At 39.4% G+C, this 18,451-nt stretch overlaps 1 protein-coding gene across 4 annotated transcripts in view; it reads left to right on the plus strand.

Annotated features, from left to right (window-relative positions):
* Positions 1-490: 490 nt before the first annotated feature.
* pax7a (paired box 7a) overlaps positions 491-18,451 on the plus strand; it is a 45,314-nt gene continuing 27,353 nt past the window's right edge. Inside the window, exons 1-4 of one of the 4 annotated variants that reach the window (XM_068593649.1) lie at positions 491-942; positions 2,341-2,576; positions 3,224-3,368; positions 3,743-3,871. In XM_068593649.1, coding sequence (XP_068449750.1) covers positions 855-942; positions 2,341-2,576; positions 3,224-3,368; positions 3,743-3,871 — 598 coding nt within the window. In that variant the 5' untranslated portion in view covers positions 491-854. The remainder of the gene's footprint in view (positions 943-2,340; positions 2,577-3,223; positions 3,369-3,742; positions 3,872-18,451) is intronic. The other 3 variants (XM_068593650.1, XM_068593651.1, XM_068593653.1) reach the window with 3 other exon arrangements.

Raw genomic sequence — 18,451 nt, forward strand, 5'->3', positions numbered from 1 at the left:
ATCTGCGTGGAGTAAATATATTACAATTGTGTTTTATTATTATTTAACTTTAAATTGAATGGTATAGGAGTAGTGTTTTTTTTTTGCTATATATTTTTTTCCCTTTGCTCGAATTTTTTCTATATCAAGCAAAGAAAGAAAGAAAGAAAGAAAGAAAGCGAAAGGGAATTATTATTACCATTTCAAAATCATTAATATTCCACAGGTTCCAACAGCTGAATGTCAGGGAACCAGACACATTTTGAAAAGACATGGCTTTAGAATAACATTTAGACATAATAACATTTTGAACTGCTTTTTGGTGTATGGAGTCTTATGAGGGAGGCAGTGAATTAAAAGTGGAATGTGTGGCTCTGATTGGTCGTCCGGCTCCTGGCTAAACCCACTCGCTTTCATCCATAAAAGAAAGGCCAGGGAGCCTATGGGAGCGCTCGGCTGTCTCCTCCTACGACATGCACGAAAGTTGGCCACTTAAACTACTTCCCACCAGGCAGCAGACATTATACTGAACCCAAACTACACCAAGGGAAAAGAATAACAGTGCATTTTTTTTCCAACTCACACACACACACACACACACACACACAACTTTAGGTGTTCTATTTTGCAGACATCCCAGTTTGAAGGGGTTGTTAATTTATTTGCAGCAGCTGTTATCTTTTTGAATATATTTTGGCACGTTCATCGCACCAGAGGAGAGCATCACTTTATTTTTTTTCCCCCCCGGTGGAAGAAGGGCTTGTCCAGTTTCTCCGCCTGGGATTGGGATTTGACAGCAGACTGAGCATCATATTGATCATTTTGAAGACATTCCGTTTTGAACTTGGACGGGAATCCGTTGTGTGTTCGTCCAAATGATGGCTACTTTACCAGGAACGATGCCTCGGATGATGCGCCCTGCGCCGGGCCAGAACTACCCCCGGACCGGCTTCCCCCTGGAAGGTAAGAGACATGACAACGTGTGTTTGATGTTTGAACTTGTGCTGTGACAAAACTCATCAGTAATCCACTCTGAGACTCACACACGGCGCAGTTCGTTACCGGCCACATGCTGGGAAATAAAAAGGTGGGTGAACAAGCTCGACCTCCAGTCAGAGATGATTAAAGTTAACAACCTGAATCCAAGGAGAATTATAGTTTCATGGAAAGCATCAGCTCGTGCTTTGAACATTTACCACAGCGTGTTTACATATATTATAATAGGAATTGATGTGTTCATCTGTATATTTATTTGTAACTGATTTTAATGTATTTGTGTTTAGATATCTACTCTCAGTAATCCCATTGTATTATACGATCTACCCGAAATGTTTCTATTAATTTAGATTGAGTCATTTTTGTATTTGTTTTATGTTTTTGATGCTTTGACTTTTAAATTATGGGTGTATTGTATTAATCATCATAATAATAATTATAGGACCATAAAATGTTGTATTTTTAAATTATTATTTGTAATAAAATTAAAGCCAACCTGACAATAATTTATCTTAATAACATTTTAGATGACAGGATAAGCAGACTGTTTTTTTGGAGGGACATTTTAAGCAACATTTATTTTTGTCAAGCTTCAATTGTTACTGCCATTGCACACACACACACACACACACACACACACACACACACACACACACACACACACACACGTACACACACGCGCACGCACACGCAGGCACACGCACACGCAGGCACACTCACACAAACACGCACACACTCACACAAAAAAAGCAATCTAATTGGTAATTTTTTTTTTAAACTTCGATGCCCACTCAAGTCTTCTGAACATATGGGCGGAAAAAAAGATCACTTCGTATTTGCATGCATTTATGGAAACAGTTTTCCCATTACAACTAGTTCGTGCTCAAGTGCTCTGGACTGAAATGTAGAAAAAACACGTAGCCCGCAAGTTACTCGAGCTGCGGGATTTGTTCAAGTGTCCTGCTGCTGGAAATGGCAATAATACACACAGCAAAGAGATGACTCAAAGGATCACATCAATATTTGTACAGCATGACTAGGAATAATCAAGGTGGGAAGTGTCACCCTCTTTAGTGTCTCTTGAATGTGAAATTGGATCCTGAAGTGGCCTCGGATCCACGCTGTCAGCCAGACTGACGCTGGATGAATTTGGCACGACGCTCTCTTGAAAATGTATAATATGATAATGTGCGTAAACTGCGTCCCATTAAAAGTCAGTAACATAGCAAACACGGCGCTGTTTGACTATAACTCGAGGAGATTTTGCTTTAAACAGCCAACATTTAAGTAAATATTTAGAGGACTGGGTGTGTTGTTGTTGTTTTTGTGTTGTTTTTGAGACTTTTATTGTTTATTGTGGCGCAGTATCCACCCCTCTGGGCCAGGGTAGGGTGAACCAGCTTGGCGGTGTGTTCATCAACGGGAGGCCCCTGCCAAATCACATCCGACACAAGATAGTGGAGATGGCCCACCACGGCATCCGACCCTGCGTAATCTCGCGACAACTGCGAGTTTCTCACGGTTGTGTCTCCAAGATCCTCTGCCGATACCAAGAGACCGGCTCGATCCGTCCGGGAGCCATAGGAGGCAGCAAGCCCAGGGTGAGTGGGTCCATGAGCGGGGCTGCGGGTCGCGAGGAGCAGCACACCTGAGTGTCATGGGTTATTACGTTATGATAGAAAGCATGCACGACCAGACAAAAAAAAAAGAGTATCGATCTCCTCTTTTGGGGTGTTTTTTTTTGGCCTGAATAATAATGACGATAATAATAATGATCTTATTAAAATTACGTTTACATTTCTGCCCACCTGTAACATGTTTTCTCAAGTCAAACTTTGTAGCTGCTATTTTGTTCTTGCTAAATATTGTAATGAGTAAAGAATAAATACAATTGAAAACACTTCCCATAATAATAATAATAATAATTAAATAATAATAAAAATAATAATTGTTGTCTAATGTGCTTATATTGATTGCTTATAAATACTGTGTTTATTCAATACTAAATAATGGTATTATTTTCTTTCCATTACAGCATTTGTATTATATTATGGTGAATATTTTTTCACTGGTGTTTTTTTATTTCGTTTTTATAAAATGTCCACAAAAAAAGATAGCCTATATTTTAATGATCACATTTTTGTCTATCTTTTTTTTTTTTTTTTTTTAAAAAAAGCCCCTCAATTGAAACGGAAATGTCTTCCTTTGTTTGCCCATTTCCTCCCCTTATACCGTTTCAAACCTAAAGCAGGTGGCAACTCCTGACGTGGAGAAGCGGATCGAGGAGTACAAGAGAGAAAACCCCGGTATGTTCAGCTGGGAGATCCGGGATAAGCTGCTGAAGGACGGGGTGTGCGACAGAAGCACAGTTCCTTCAGGTGAGGCTTCATCTGGTAAGCTGCACTTTTTTTTTTCTTATTACGAGCGAACACTGCAGCAACACTTCTGAACATCACTTTGAATCCAACATGTTTTAAGCCCCAGTTACTGATAATAACATGTTTCAGTGTAGCAGGAAGCACACATAGTTATGTGACCCAGAACAAAATCACCCTGCCTTTGGTGCTCAATAGATATTTTTATTTATTGTATTTATAGTGTCATTTTTCCTTTCATATAGTTTTTTTTTTCAACGCAGCTTCTTCATGTACAACTTTTTCTGTGCTTTTTTTTAATATGGTATCCTAAAAAAATGTATGATAGGATTACAATGGTTCTTTTATGGGTTTTAGAGCTAATCACCCATTTACCTTTTTGTTGCCATTAGTGAGCTCCATCAGCCGCGTATTGAGGGCCCGATTTGGCAAAAAAGATGACGAGGATGACTGTGATAAGAAGGATGAAGATGGAGAAAAGAAAACAAAGCATAGCATCGATGGCATCCTCGGTGATAAATGTAAGTTAACAGCAGAAAGTATATGGCCCTTTTTGTTTATGTCTGAAATATCAAATTATCATTATTATTATTATTATATCATCATTTTTATGGAGGGTAAATTGCAGCCTTGTAAGCAGGGAGCAAGTGTTTTAACTACACTTCCTACTTTACGTCCTCTTGGGACATTGTCCCACATCCGAGCTGCAGCTAAACGCAGAGAATGTATTCCGGCTTTTAACTCCGAGCCAGCAGTTGTTCATTCACTCAATTATTTATGAGAGCCTTGGCAGAAGGTATTTAACTGCAGAAAATTAATTTGTGTCGCGAATTCCTCCTCATTCTTTTAGTCATTTAACGACCTCTAAATGACAGCTGACAGTTGACCCAATCACAATCGATGTCAGTTCACTGACATTTCACCACTTGTCAGTTGAAGTGGAAATCAATGTTCATATTTCTATTTGCTCTATTAGTAATGATGCGACGAGGGGGAAATAAAGCGCAGATATTTGCTGCCAGTGTTTGAACGATAATATTTATTATAATAAACTTAAATGTATTGGCATTTTCTGTGGTATGCAATATATTTGTAGCATGTTTTATATATTTAAAACATATTACATAATATATTACACGTGAGAAATAACCCACGGGGGACTTTAGAAGGAATTTAAAGTGAAATGAGATAATGTGACATGTTTCATATTCTCAGTTGTATGAGTATAGACTTGTTTGAAATGAAGAACGTCTGATTTTATTGTCATATTTAATTGTCACATTATGTTCAGTGCTTTGTTTGTTTTATTGTTATCGAGTGAAAAATGCACAGCTTCCAAACGATATAAAGGTTGGCTCTTTTTGATTAGTAAATGTAAATGTATGGAGTTTAGATGAGAGGTCACAAAAGCCTATTTTTTTTCCCTCAAAAAGACACATGCCAAAACATTTTCAAACTTGAAGATGAACTTCACGAGCGAAACGTCCCCTCCATTGATGCGTTTCTGAAGTGAAGAGTCCGAGGTACAAAAGCAAATCCTGGAAAGCAGGGCAGCAAAAAGCAGAGTATATGGACCCGTCTATTCTCATTCAAAAATCGGGAAAAATAGAGAAAACTTTGGACAAAGAGCCAGGAGAGACATAAAAGGAGATGAATTATTCAGTACGCCCCGCTGGTAGATAGTTTTGTAATTTTATATAATGGCCCGTTGGAGAAGAATCAGTTGATAGCGTGAAAACGGTCTTTTTTTCTGTCACACCACGCATTCATGTTACGAGAAAAAATGTCACAATTTTATTGCAAATGTTTCAAGCGTCCATACAGATGGTTTGTAAACCCTGTTGGCTATAAATTACCAAAATGTATTTGAAGACTCTGCTCGTTACGCACAACTCTGTCGCGTGGAACGAGCACATGGTTTTCAGATGCGATAGTTTGACTTGTAAAGTATTAAATACTTTAGCATTGCATTATTATTGACTGTCTACTGTCGGTGCAACATATCAACATAATGTTGTTGTTTGTTTGCGCTTATTGTGTTTTAAATTGGGACTCAATTACGTGGCTATAAAAAGAGACGCATCTTCTGCGCAAAGCAGTTTAGACTACAGGCATCCGGATGGCATTTAATAATGTTAATACTTATTAGAGTAAGCGCTGGAAACGATGGTTGCTGAATAGGTGGCTGTGTTCGTGCCGGGTGTAATAGCTCGCAGGCATGGTAAGAAATGTATTTATCCCCAATCAGCCCCTCACTCTGCGAGTTTGAAGCACAGTCCTTATGTGGAGAGGGTTTTAAAGCAGATTAAATAGAGCCTTTTATTTCTTTTCACTTTCATCTCTGAGCGGAGCTCACAGTGGCTCGCCCAGGGCACAAAATTCATGAGATTTTTTTTTTTCGTTTACTTATCCAGATTTTTAAGACTTTATTTATTTATCTATTTGTTTATTAGTCCTGTGTATTTGATTTTCTCAGGGGGTTACATCACGGATTTATCCCAGCTCTAATCTAGCTTTATTTAACGTGTATTCAAACTGCTAAGCATTTTTACAATATTGTACATTTTACGTTATTGCTTGGAGTCAGCTGTTATTTCCCAGAAACATAGCAGAAGTTAAACCAACCAAAGCTAAAAAAAAAAAAAAAAAAATACCTCGAATTGTTGATTGTGGCCCTTTTTATTTGTGATAATTGTTGATCGTCTGTTGATCACTTCGGTCCACCCACCGTTCCTTTTGTTCAGTAAGTTAGTCCTCACTTTAATTGTCAGGTACAACCGTTAAATGATGTGCCAAAGTTGCAACACGTGCACAATATTGTGGAAAGGTTGCGCTACATCTGTGCAAACCTGGACATCCTTTTTGTTTTGCGCCACACCGCTCCAAAAAAAAAAAAGGTGCATCAGCTGTCCGGCGTCCATCTGCCACACTGACGCAACCGACCTGACCGTCAGATGAGGCGCAGACAGGCGATGGACACTTCAGCAAATCGCAGGATTACCTGAGGTCCTCCATCTAATTAAACAGATGTCAGGTGGGATTACTTCCGAGCATCAAGGCAGGAAAGTGACAGAGCAGCAGAGAGGTGTGAGGAAAGTCAGATGCAGGTTAGGGTTGCATGGCTGAAAGGAGGTTACTAAATGTTATTTGTATAGTGGAATGCATCTGAGGCGTAAATCGCGACGTATACTTTGTTTTAAACATAATGGGAGAAACAAAAAGCATCTTCTCTTTCAGAGTTACCTGTCGGTATGTTTGTTAATTTACGTCAAACGTGAAACAATTAGGCAAAAAAAAAAAAATCGAGCTATGAAAATTACACACACATATATATATATATATATATATATATATATATATATATATATATATATATATATATATATATATATATATATATATATATATATATATATATATATATATATATTGTTGCTGTTATTAACGATAAACACGGCCTGATTAAAATGTGTCCAAAGCGGCCGCCTCCACGCTCTCCATACGTCACCACCACGCACACACTAGCACATACACACTCACTTTCGCGCACACACGCACGCGCGGTCTCTAAGTGTATGGTAATATAATGTAGCTATATTTCGGGTCTAAAGCCGTGCTGAATGAGAAGGACAGGGGAATGAAGCGAGAGACCACTTCAAACAAATCCATCTGGAACAGTGTGTGAGAGAGATTCAGTGAAAGTATGGGGAAGTTATTTAGCTATTAATAACGTTTTTTCCTCAGGCATTGAGAGTGACTCCATCTGCACTTTCTCGCAGCTATTTGGCTGGGTGGAAATTGAGGGAGACCCAAATGTTGGGCAGAGATAACATACCCATCATAGCCCAGACCCTGCGCTGTGCTTCACTGCATTAAACTCGGATTAACCTCCCCTGTCCCCGCAGCCACTCAAGCCATATTTCACTGGAATTTACATCGGTAGGCCTATTTCTTCTTATAGAGGGGGCAGCAGCGGAAGACCAGTAATAATAATAATAATCTAAATGTTGGTTGTTCTATTTAAATACAATATTTAATTCTAGTGATACTACAAAATGTACTTTTTGGACATTTTCAGGTGAAAAATACATATGTGTTTTTATTGCCCACATATTTTAAAGAATTCTGCATTTGGCCTTTCGAGCATCTCTAAATTCAAAGGAAAAGTGTCTGTATTGTTTCCATGTTGTTGAGGTGATGTTGAGTTGCCATAAATGACAGCTAGGCCATTTGTAGTCTTTCTATATGATTGCAATGAGCAGTGGCAGGATGACATGTCTCTGGGACCACATGCTGCTTAATAATACTTAAAATAATAACAGAATTAGATCAGTAGTGAGCACACTAGCTATCTTAAATTGAAGTTAATTATTTGGTTGTGAACTAGCTGCAGTATCTCAGTCAGTAGGCCAACATTAGTGTAACACATTCCAGTGTTAGCTTCAGAAATGGGCTACAATCACAGTTTTTGTGGACACTCTTACCTTAACATATGTTTGCCTCCATCCATTGACACTTAAACCAAAAAAATGTCAACAACAGCAATTCAACCGGAAGGAAAAGGGTGAGGTTTTTTTTATTTAGCATATTTATTTAGCTCTTTAAAAAAATGCTGGTATAATTTGTCGTTAATGACATATTACTACATTTTATGGTGAAGAGCTACTACCAGTGTAACAAATTAGGCTATTGGTTCCAGCAAGGTAACATGAGCAAACCGTGCAACATAATAACATGAAACCCATTGCTTATGAGTAATGAGTAATGCATCAATTTGAAAGAGGGCAGTTTAAGCTTGTAGGCCTACCGCCACACCGCAGACACGTTTCAGTGTCAGGAGCTTTAAGTGTCGGCTGCATTAGGCTAAATAAAAAAAAAATGGAGTAGGCTTAAATTCATTCTGTGCTGGCATTTGACTTTGATCACATCAGAAATATTCATGGAAGCACAAACACTGACTCTGCCGCCATTATCCAGGCTGACAGTGATACCTCTCAAGGCTGTCTATTAATTAAAGTGGCGCTTACCATGTGGGACGACTCCCTATCTGGGCACAAAAATGGTTTTTCCATCTCTTGTGGGGCTCTTGAAAAGGGGCAATCTTTCCTCTCCAGCTTCTTGTGGGAAATTTAAAAGTGTACAGAGGAAGACATGGGGATTTCTAGCTCATTTATAAAGAGGAGTTTATAATCCTTTCCTGCTTAATAACTTAAAAGGATTCAATTTCTCCCCTCATTTATGGGGTTATGATCACACATTGTTAAGTGCAGATAGTAGCATTTCAAGGTTAACATTTCCTGCTCAAAAATATCTGAATATAAGCTGTAAGCCCATAGGTGCCCTTTGTTTAGCCCGCAATTCCCCCCCCACAAATGCTGATAGGCCCATTTTAGATGTTGTTACTATTAATGTGATAACAAGGACGAAGCCGAGGAAGACCAAGTTGATAAGATGCTTTTATGCCAGCGAGCATTTTTTTAATGATACGATATTTAATTATAGCATATCATTTCACCATTGAGAATTACACTCAGTAGGCTTACGAACACTCTGAGGATTGACTGTCTGGTTGGGGGTCTCAAACCATACGAGACAAATTAAAGAGGAAGTGCTGCCCTCCAGGTATCCTGTCACAACAGTAGGGCGCGACTCTCATTTCTGTCTGTGTTTTATTCCGCCAATTTTCACTACGGGGCTCCAGGATCCTGCCTGCAGGGCGGTAGTCCAAAATAATTTTCTTTCCCAAGTTTTACTCTCTCTCTCTCTCTCTCTCTCTCTCTCTCTCTCTCTCTCTCTCTCTCTCTCTCTCTCTCTCTCTCTCTTCTTCTTCTTCTCTCTGACACACACAACCACACACACACACACACACACACACACACACACACACACACACACACACACCTTCGCATGTGCATCACACATTCAGGCCAACAGGTGGGGGGTGTTAGTAACAAAACATATTTAATTTAGTCAAACTTAATGTTTGCCACATGATTTGTTTTTGGCATAAGTCCTCTTAGAAATATGAGGTCATAAATGGATATTGTTATTCAAACAGAAGTTAATTCTGAATTTATAATGTTTCTAAAAGGTAAATTAATTTTGTTGTAATTCAAAGGGTGATTTTGTTAAGATCTTTTACTGAATATCTATATAGATATACAATTATTTTATTTTTGACAGTTGATATGTATATGTGTTACCACATTAGTTTATATTTGAACCTAATATTTCATACATTTCCCGATTATTGTATATTTTATTTCTTTTTTATATTACCCTATCATTTTATTTATCACCCTATGAAATATGGCAAATATGAACTATTTTAAATTCATCATCACATTTTTTACACTTTACCTGCTGACAATGAAAAATATTTTATCAGCTAAGTAGATAATTGTTGACATTAATGATCATTATAATGATTTATTTTGTATTTTACCGTTTTATCCTGTTAGTGTTACCAGCCTGCTGACATCGGCCTCAAACATTTACATTTCCACTTGAGGCGTTAAATGTATGCCCCAAATTGCCACCGCTTTGTTAGCAGTGATGTTTAATTGGCTGGAAGAAGATGAATGAGGCTGACAGGAATCAGCTGTCCAGAGATTCCCCTGTGAGTCTGACTCGGAAATCATAACCTGACCGGCTTTTCCTCCTCTGAAACCAGCTCGTTGAACTTGTCACATCTAATTAGGGTGTTAAAACGCACCAAGTGCATCGGTGGGAAACAGTAGGTGGTTGGTCTGGGGCAGCCAATAAGGCCTTTTTGGGTCAGATGGTGGAGGTGGAGGGGGGTTGAGCAGCGGGGTTGGATGGTGATGTTGTTGAATTGGACCGCTGCGGGGTCTTATTTTCTATGCAGGCCTTCTTTTACGCTATTACTTCAATTATGGCCATCCAGCGGGCTAAACAGGCCAGCCTGCATGGACTGTAGCCTGCTTTAATTAGGTATGAAATTAATTAGAGCAGACATCTATTAAAGACTTTTAAGTTTGGCTAATTTTTTTTTCCACAGAGTTTAAAGGTATAACAGTGGATTAATGGCTTACAGCCAAAATTACATTTTATTGCATCCCATCATTTCTGCCTGTCTAACAGGTGTCAGGCATTTTTTTAATTTATAGGCAAGAGAAAAATTAAATCATTTATTTGCTTGTTTTTTCCCCCCAACAGTAACTTAAAAAATAAATTAAAATACGGGAATTTGAAATCTAAATCTATATAATATTTCTCTACAATTTCTGCTATTTATGTTACATTCACATTAAAATGTTTGAAACAACGTTTTAACTTTAACTGCGTCACTTAGCAATAAACACGTCCTGTGCAAATACAAAAATACAATTGCCTTATATTCCCATTTTAAGAGGCCACATTCTCTTTTTATTGAGAACTTTTTTTCTTGTATTGGTACAAAAAAAGCCCTGTGATGTCTGACAGCCTACTCTCACCATTGTTGGATGAACAGCCACTAGAAAAGGACGAGAGAAAGAAGAGGGAGGAGAAAAGGCCCTTCTGTTATTTTCTGTCTTGAGACTTGCTGCATAGGCTATTCAGGCAAGTTGATGAACTCCTCCAAAAAGTTTATTAAGGGGCTGAAAACAATAAGAACTAAAGCCTTTGGGTGCCTGGGCAGACAGTTTATAAACTAGCTGCTATTGTGCCTCAAAGGCAGATGCATGAATACTTTTGAATAGGGGCCTTCAAACTGACACGATCAGGCTGGACAGCAGCAGTTTTAAAGGGAGAGAGGGTGCTTCTGCTGCAGCTCAGATCTCTGCCTTTTTTTTGCATTAATGTACATCTGCAAAGGAAGGAGGGGGAGGAGGAGCTGGGCACTGTCTGTCAACGCCACGCTGGTTCTCCTTTGGGATTTACACTTAATGTGTGCTGGAAAAAACTTTAAAGAAGATATGTTTATATGTTTGAGTAAACAAGCACTTTTGTCTCACTTTTCTCTGAGGAAATTATAGTTTATAGAAACAGAGTCTGTCCTCATGTTTATTTATTCTTAAAGAACCGAGGTCATTTTTTTATCAGCTTTATATTTGGTAAAATACAAGCCAAATAAATGATGTCCTCTGAATCATCATAAAAGCAGATGTTTTAATACTTTGTATCCTATTTTTTCCTACTACTAATATTATATTTTGGCTGTGGAAATCACGCAAGCTGTTATGTTAAGAGCAATAGCAGTGTGACAATTGGTCTTCTCTGTCGCTGTGCTGAATTTCAAACAAAACACTTTCAACTATTCCTGAACATGTAGCGCCCGTAAGGAAACAGAAAACGAGGCCGAAATCGTTTGTGTGCTTTGGCGACGTGGATTCACTGTTGATATGTTTTTTTGAATGGGGCTCGCTGGTTACGCGCACTCAAGGAGATACATTATTCCCCTCCTTTTCAGTAAACAATAGACTGTCACTCTTTATCCCTCTTCCCTCCTCTGTCCCTCCCTCTCCAGCTTTCTCTTTTAGTCCTCTCAGTCGCTGGCTCTGTGCCTCACAACATCAGAGGGAGTCCAGTGATTTGTGACCCCAGCAACCCACACTTAATCTCGCTAAAGAGGGGGAGCATCCAGTTTGCAGCTTGGCGGGCCCCAAATAGACCAAGCCTGCTCTGGCAGGTGTCAACATTAGCAAACAATTGGTCCCCAGTCCCATGCCCCGGACCCCAGTGCGACACTGAACCTAAACTATTTGAGGCGCGCTGAAAGGAGCCACATAATAGGGAATGTGGAGGGGGAGGAGAGGAGGGGGAGGACAAGGGAGAGATTACACTCTCAGACAGCTATTAGCAGGGATGAGGCTTTTCTAAACAAACAAACAAAAAAAAAAACCCGAAGAAGATCAATACTGTGTTAGTTTACCAAGTGGAGTCATCATTGTGGCTTTGGAGTATTTATTTTCTGCTCCATTGTTTTTCTCGACTTCTCAAACGTCTGTGGGCCGTATTGGCAATCCAATTTAGTCTGCAGGGGGGTCCCTGGGAGGCCTATTTCTTCTCCCGGCCAGTTGTGTGTTAGTTGCGGATTTCGCTTTCAGTGGGCAGTTCATTCATAGAATCGGTGTTGTAATGAATCCTGATTGGTGAGTATTACCTTCGATAGTGGACGATGACTGGGCTGTCCGGAGGGAAAACAACACTCAGGGCTGACAGAGCTCTGCTTAGCCCTGTGGGATTGCAGTCCCTCTCCTTCATTAGTCAGGAGTGTCTGAGCAAAGGGAGCAGAGGAAATGGGACGAAAACGAGTTGACATGTGGATTGTCGCTGTTCTCGAGTGGATATGTGTCTTGACAAGAGGGCCAATGTTTTTTTAAAGGCTATTTATTTATCTCTCACTGTTGATTCCCAGCCATGCCACGAGGAGAGACAAGTGTTCTCAGCAGGGGAGATTATTTCCTGAGGTTTTAATGGAAAACCCTATAATATCGGACAGAACTCTCATTTAATTGCTTTGAGAAGTGCTCTTAGCCACTTTACTTCTGCCAGGAGAAAGAATACAAGAAGTTCAATTCAGGTAACATCCGCTAAAACGAACCTCCCGGTGCAGTTGTTCTGCTAGCATCATCAGAGGAGCTGCCATCATTTTGCTGCAATAAACAAATATAATTAACTGACCTCATGACCTCAACAGACAATGGCGCCTGTTGTCAGAAAGCACCAATAACAATGTCGACGAGCAATAAAATGATTCGGAGCGTTCATGCAGGCAGAGAAGAATCCCCGAACAGAGACTAATCAGAATTTAAAATGCAATGTTGTTTTTGTCTCGACTAGGTGAATTGCCAAAAGGGACAGACAGTTTACAGAGTAATTTCAGCTTCAAGCAGTATCTAATTAACCATGTAATTCCATAAATCATCCCCATTTTGTCTAATAAGTTATCTACCAAACAACAAAATGTTGTTGCTGGCTGTCAGATAATTTGAAACAATGACAAAGGCCTGTTAATTTGTGAAAGATCCACCAGTAATTCTTCAGTATATTTATGTTGGCCATATCGGCGAGGAGACAAGGATTGATGTGCATTTGCCTCTTTGAGTTCATCCAAATATAATCTTCCAGCTGATGCATCAGTACCAGCTAATATTTCTGGCTCAATTAGACTTCACAGTCTTTATTTTGCGTTACATTTGATAGCATGCTTTTTAAACCCTGAGAAAGATAGTTTTTGCTAACTGATTTCAGACTGTACTTTCCACCAAATATTATTTTATAGATTCACATTTAAGATAGTGTAATGTCCTTTTTACATTTTAGAAATATAAATTATGTTGATAATTATGAAAACAGTAAATCGCTTGTTTTGTAGCACTGTCATTACAAAAATCTATGTTGGTTAAATGTAGCATTTACATTTTATGTAAAATCCCACTTTGAAGATTTGTCTCTTGTGCTTGAATAATATAGAATAAACTACATAGCGTAATTGAATTTCCTGCCTGTCTGGAGTAATCTCAGTAAAAATGTTAAGATGAACATGGTAATAATAAGCGGGACCTTTGGCAGGAATAGATCTTTGTCTTGGTGATTAAACCATTGTTACTCTGCCAAACAATAAAGCTGAAGGATCAAACAAATGAGTATACAGTACATCTCAAGCTTTATTATGTCCATGTTAAATTGTGCAATGGATGAGCAGGTCAGAGCCAGATCATTTATTGAAAGAAATGTAGTTTCCTCCAATTCGCCTTGCCACCTAAGGTTGTCAAACTCTGACAGCTGGCACAGATCGGCGACAGTGTGTTGCATTATGACCATCCACTGGTTACCATGGCGCTGCATTAGAAAAGACAAAAGGCATTTCTGGCTAATTTTATTACAATACAGGAATAGCCCACATAATGTGCAACAGTAATTACGTTTAGCATAGTGCGTCCATGCTCTCCCTCAGTGATGAATGAGAAACATTGACCATGGTCTGCTAGTTTAAAAATCGCCATTAGCCTATGCTACTTAGGGCCAGAACATTTCACATTTTATGCTCTTGATCTGCTTCACCACTGAAATATTCATTTGTTTTAATTGTGCATGGTTTTGTTCAGACCCACAAAGACAATAAACATGTTCCCTAAGTGTTGCAAATCAGAAATGTGTTTTTTCCCACCAAGTTAAAATGTGTAAGGGGTTGTCCAAACAGTGGGGTGGAGCTCCTGTCCTTGTCGACAAAATAACAACTTCAAATGTTGTCCGCTATTTTCAACTAATGGGCTTATTTCTGCATCGTCAGTCATTCTCTCCTTGGGGAACATGTAGTCTCAGTATAAAAAGCTTTGCTACTGTGCCACATTACAACCCCTCAATATGGAGGGATCTCAGAAATTAATGCCAAGCACTGTAATGCTTCACTGTGCACAGGAAAAAAAAAAGCTCTTTAGAGGAAATATTCATTAAATTGTTGAATATAAAGGAAACACTTTGTTCACTTGTAATCCATGGAATGACAGTCCACTGTGGAGTATAATAGTATTTTTGAAGATATGTTTAATATTTTCCACTTCTACAAAAGATTATGAAGCCATTTTTTCCTGAGGTTTCAAAACCAGCTACACTGTTTTTCTTTTGTACAGGAATAAAGTAATATTCAGACATATAACTTAGTATACAGCAATAGCCATAATAGCGCTAAAACAGTCACGTGAAGTAGTCTTTTTTTTATTAAAGTTTGTATCATTCTTCACAACTCTTCTTTCCCTACTAGTGTCCTTGATGTCGCACAAACTTTTCCACAATATTTGCTGCCCAGCCTTGTCCAGAAAATTAGGAAACTTCCCTTGGGCACCTAAAAATGTCCACTGTGCATTCCTATACTGTGCCCAGTAATCTCTCTTTGGCTTTGTTGAGAAAATGATTTGTTCCTGCAGGAGACCTCGGCTCATAGCCCTGAGACGTTACTGTTTGATTTCCTGCGTAGGTTTTTTAGAGCTTTTTGCTGGGGGACCGAGGCTCTGGCTCCAGTGCCATTTGGCAGAGACCCCTACGGGCTCCTTTTTTACTTTCTTGTGCTCTCTGTTAATTTCATTACTTTCGCTGTGACCTCAATTAGTGAAGACTCTTGCTCCAGCGGTGACATTCTGCTTGACAGAAGAGGAAACCTGGTGCAAAGCTCAGTCTTAGTGAGCGGGAAGTGAGAGGTGGCAACAGTCTTCCTAACAAGGTTCCTGTCTTGTGTCCTCTGAAGTCTTTATGGGTCTCGTGTCGACAGAATTACATAATGAGTGAGCAAGTGAATTAAAAAATGTGGGATTTTGCATAGCGTGAAGGATGAAAATGAACATATGGAATGAAGCGCATGTTTTCCTTCAAAAGAAGTCTTTCAAAACAATTATTGATATAATATTTTTTAAAAATGAAACAGCACTCAGTACATCAGTATTTGCCTTCAAGTATATTTTCGGGTTAATATCCCAGTTGTAGTTAGTAGTTATATTAAAGAAAAAAAATCCCACCCTTCAAGTCCTTCACGCTTTCACACTCAGGCAGCGCAGAGGCATGGGGAGTCAATATGTCAGCGTTTATGGATGCCCTGCGGAGCTGCACAGGGCTGTCAGGCCCCTATTCATGCTCTAATGGCCCCCCGAGGAGCTTGTCTCTCTGGGCTGAAAAGGCCGGGAGGCCCAGTGGACGCCCTGTTGTTGAAGGTGAGCGTGCGCTCTCATGGACGCGCCGCGCCTTCATCCATATGACAAGAGCCATAAAAGAGCATCGCTCTCGCTGCTTCTCCCTCTCTGTCTCCTTTGCTTTCTCTTGCGTCTCCCCCACCCTCCCTCCTCTCTCTCTCACTTTCTCCCCACCTCAAACAGAGAAAAGGGGGCTAATTGTTTGTTGTGAGAGCCAAAGATTATAGAGCCTCCCATCTTTCCTCCTCCCTTGCCTTTTTCTAGTCTTTTTCAACAGCGCCCTATACTCCTTTTCTAAAGAATGAGATTTTTGTCCGAGAGACAGAGGAATTCCTGCGGAATGTTGACGTAAAAGAGATTAAAACTGACACTGGCAACGAGAGGTTGTGCATTTGGTGGCAAAAAAAAAAGCTGTTTCTTTTTTCAGCAGGTAGTTTGAAACTTCGTCTTGGAACCGCAGAGTCAAAGTTGCACTAAAGTTTAGAGCTCTTGTTCACTCCTGCTTTTCTTTCTCACTTGTCCTGTCTTAACACTTGAAATAGATTTTCGGTGCCCTCGGCCCTCGGCCACCAGCTATAAACTGGTAATTGACATGATAGGCATGAGACAAAGCTGAATCCAATGACATCTGTCCATAAAGGTGAGCTGAGAATGATTTTTATTTCCGATAGACGGTGGGTTTTTAATATCCTCGTGTAAAGTTACACATCTCATCCAGATTCAATTTCAGCTAAATGTCAAATTATGGCCCAGAGAAGGTCACTGACAACCAGAGGAAATGGATGGTGCATTTTGGCATGTTACCAAACCAAGTAAACAGTTAACTTGATTTTACAACGTATGGAGTCTTTTTACAAATTGTTCGGTATGTTGATCTTAATATTTTAATCTAATATACTGTATTAATAAATTCCGATTATGCAAAGGCTACGCTCACTTTTAGAGTTTTGTTTTTGTTTTTCACTTGCAAGGAGATAACTACAGGAGAAGATTATTCATAGAGAATTTGTCTTTAAACCATTCTGGTTATCGCTGTCGTCTATCTTGTATTCACATAAGGTTCCTATCTCAGATACATCCTTCGGTAAATGCCTTGAATCACATGCCTCCCTTAACTTGGCAAGCCCTTTGGGTTGAACAGGCAAGTGCATTAAGCAGAGATGCCGCACCATTCTCGGAAAAATGCAAATTGGGAAGTTGTTAGTTATTTGATGTTGCTGCGTGATCCCCCCCGCCCCCGAAACATCCCTCCACTCCAGTGTTGGTGGTTGAATCGCATGCAGTCCTGGGGACAGGCAGGGCTGTTTATATGCAGGCCTGGAGCAGCAAAGACAGCGCAGAGACAGATGCATGTCAGAGATAGCAGATCCCATCTCAGGCAGATGCCTCTTATCACAGGCCTGTTTGCATAATTAGGCCTTTTGATATTCACCCCCTCTGACTGACAAAAAGTATAATTGCAGTATCAACTACGACAAAAGGTAGGCACAAAATAAACAAGTCAACATAAATAGGGAGAAAAGACGCGGTGTTATTTTTGTCCTGTGGGAAAAAAAGAGGGAGGAAAAACACCATTTTAAACTAAATCTGCTGTCAGTCACAGTCAACTGGTGTGACTCGGTGCTCAGAGGCTGGTCCTGTGAATGCCTGCAAAACACAGAGCGTGAGGCCTGATTGTAATTATGCTGGAACTAATATGCTTTTCAAAATGAGCCATTATGAGCTAATGCTGCACTGCCAAAGCCCTGTCTGTTTTTGTCCCTCTGTCTTGGATAGTTTGCAAAGGTATGGCTGATATTGAGGCCATGGGTTATGATATCAGAGACAGTCTGACTAGGATGAGCACTACTTAACTTTAGGCTAAAACTGCTCACAGGTGAGTCAGAGATGAGGGATAAAAAAAAACGGACTCCTTTCAAAAACCTGTCCTTTAACATGTAGTACACCTGCGCTTTCTGATTATTACTACATTTTAGTTGCATATGGAGGGATTTATTGATGTGTATTTCATTGTCTAAAATAGCAAAAAAGTGTCAGTGTTGTTGGTGTGTTTCATTATTTTTAATTTTTTAGTTTTTATGATGAACTTTGCGTTTTCTTCTAGTTATTAAAAAGCCTTCACATCTGGATTGTAGATATTCACCCATTTTTTAGTTTTAGTTTTTAATTTACTCATTTTCAAAATAAAGCTTATTTACCTTTTTTTATTTTTTACTTGGTGTAATTTATATTGACAAAATGTCAGAGAGTTTTGCTCCTCCTGATTGTAATGCTTCATAATGAGCATTTACTCAAGGCCATAGATGTTGTTTTTCTCTAAGAATCAGACTCAACTATTTCGTCAACATTGTTTAACAACCTGGTAGACATGAAGTTTATTGCACTTGTTATGAGTCATAAATCTGTAACCTTATAGATCACTTGGCTAATTGCCGCTATTGAGAGGACAGCTGTGTGTTTAATCAGCATTAC

The sequence above is a fragment of the Clinocottus analis genome, unplaced genomic scaffold, assembly GCF_023055335.1.
Source record: "Clinocottus analis isolate CAN_PGR_092001 unplaced genomic scaffold, fCliAna1.0.p SCAF_3, whole genome shotgun sequence".
Classification (NCBI taxonomy): domain Eukaryota; kingdom Metazoa; phylum Chordata; class Actinopteri; order Perciformes; family Cottidae; genus Clinocottus; species Clinocottus analis.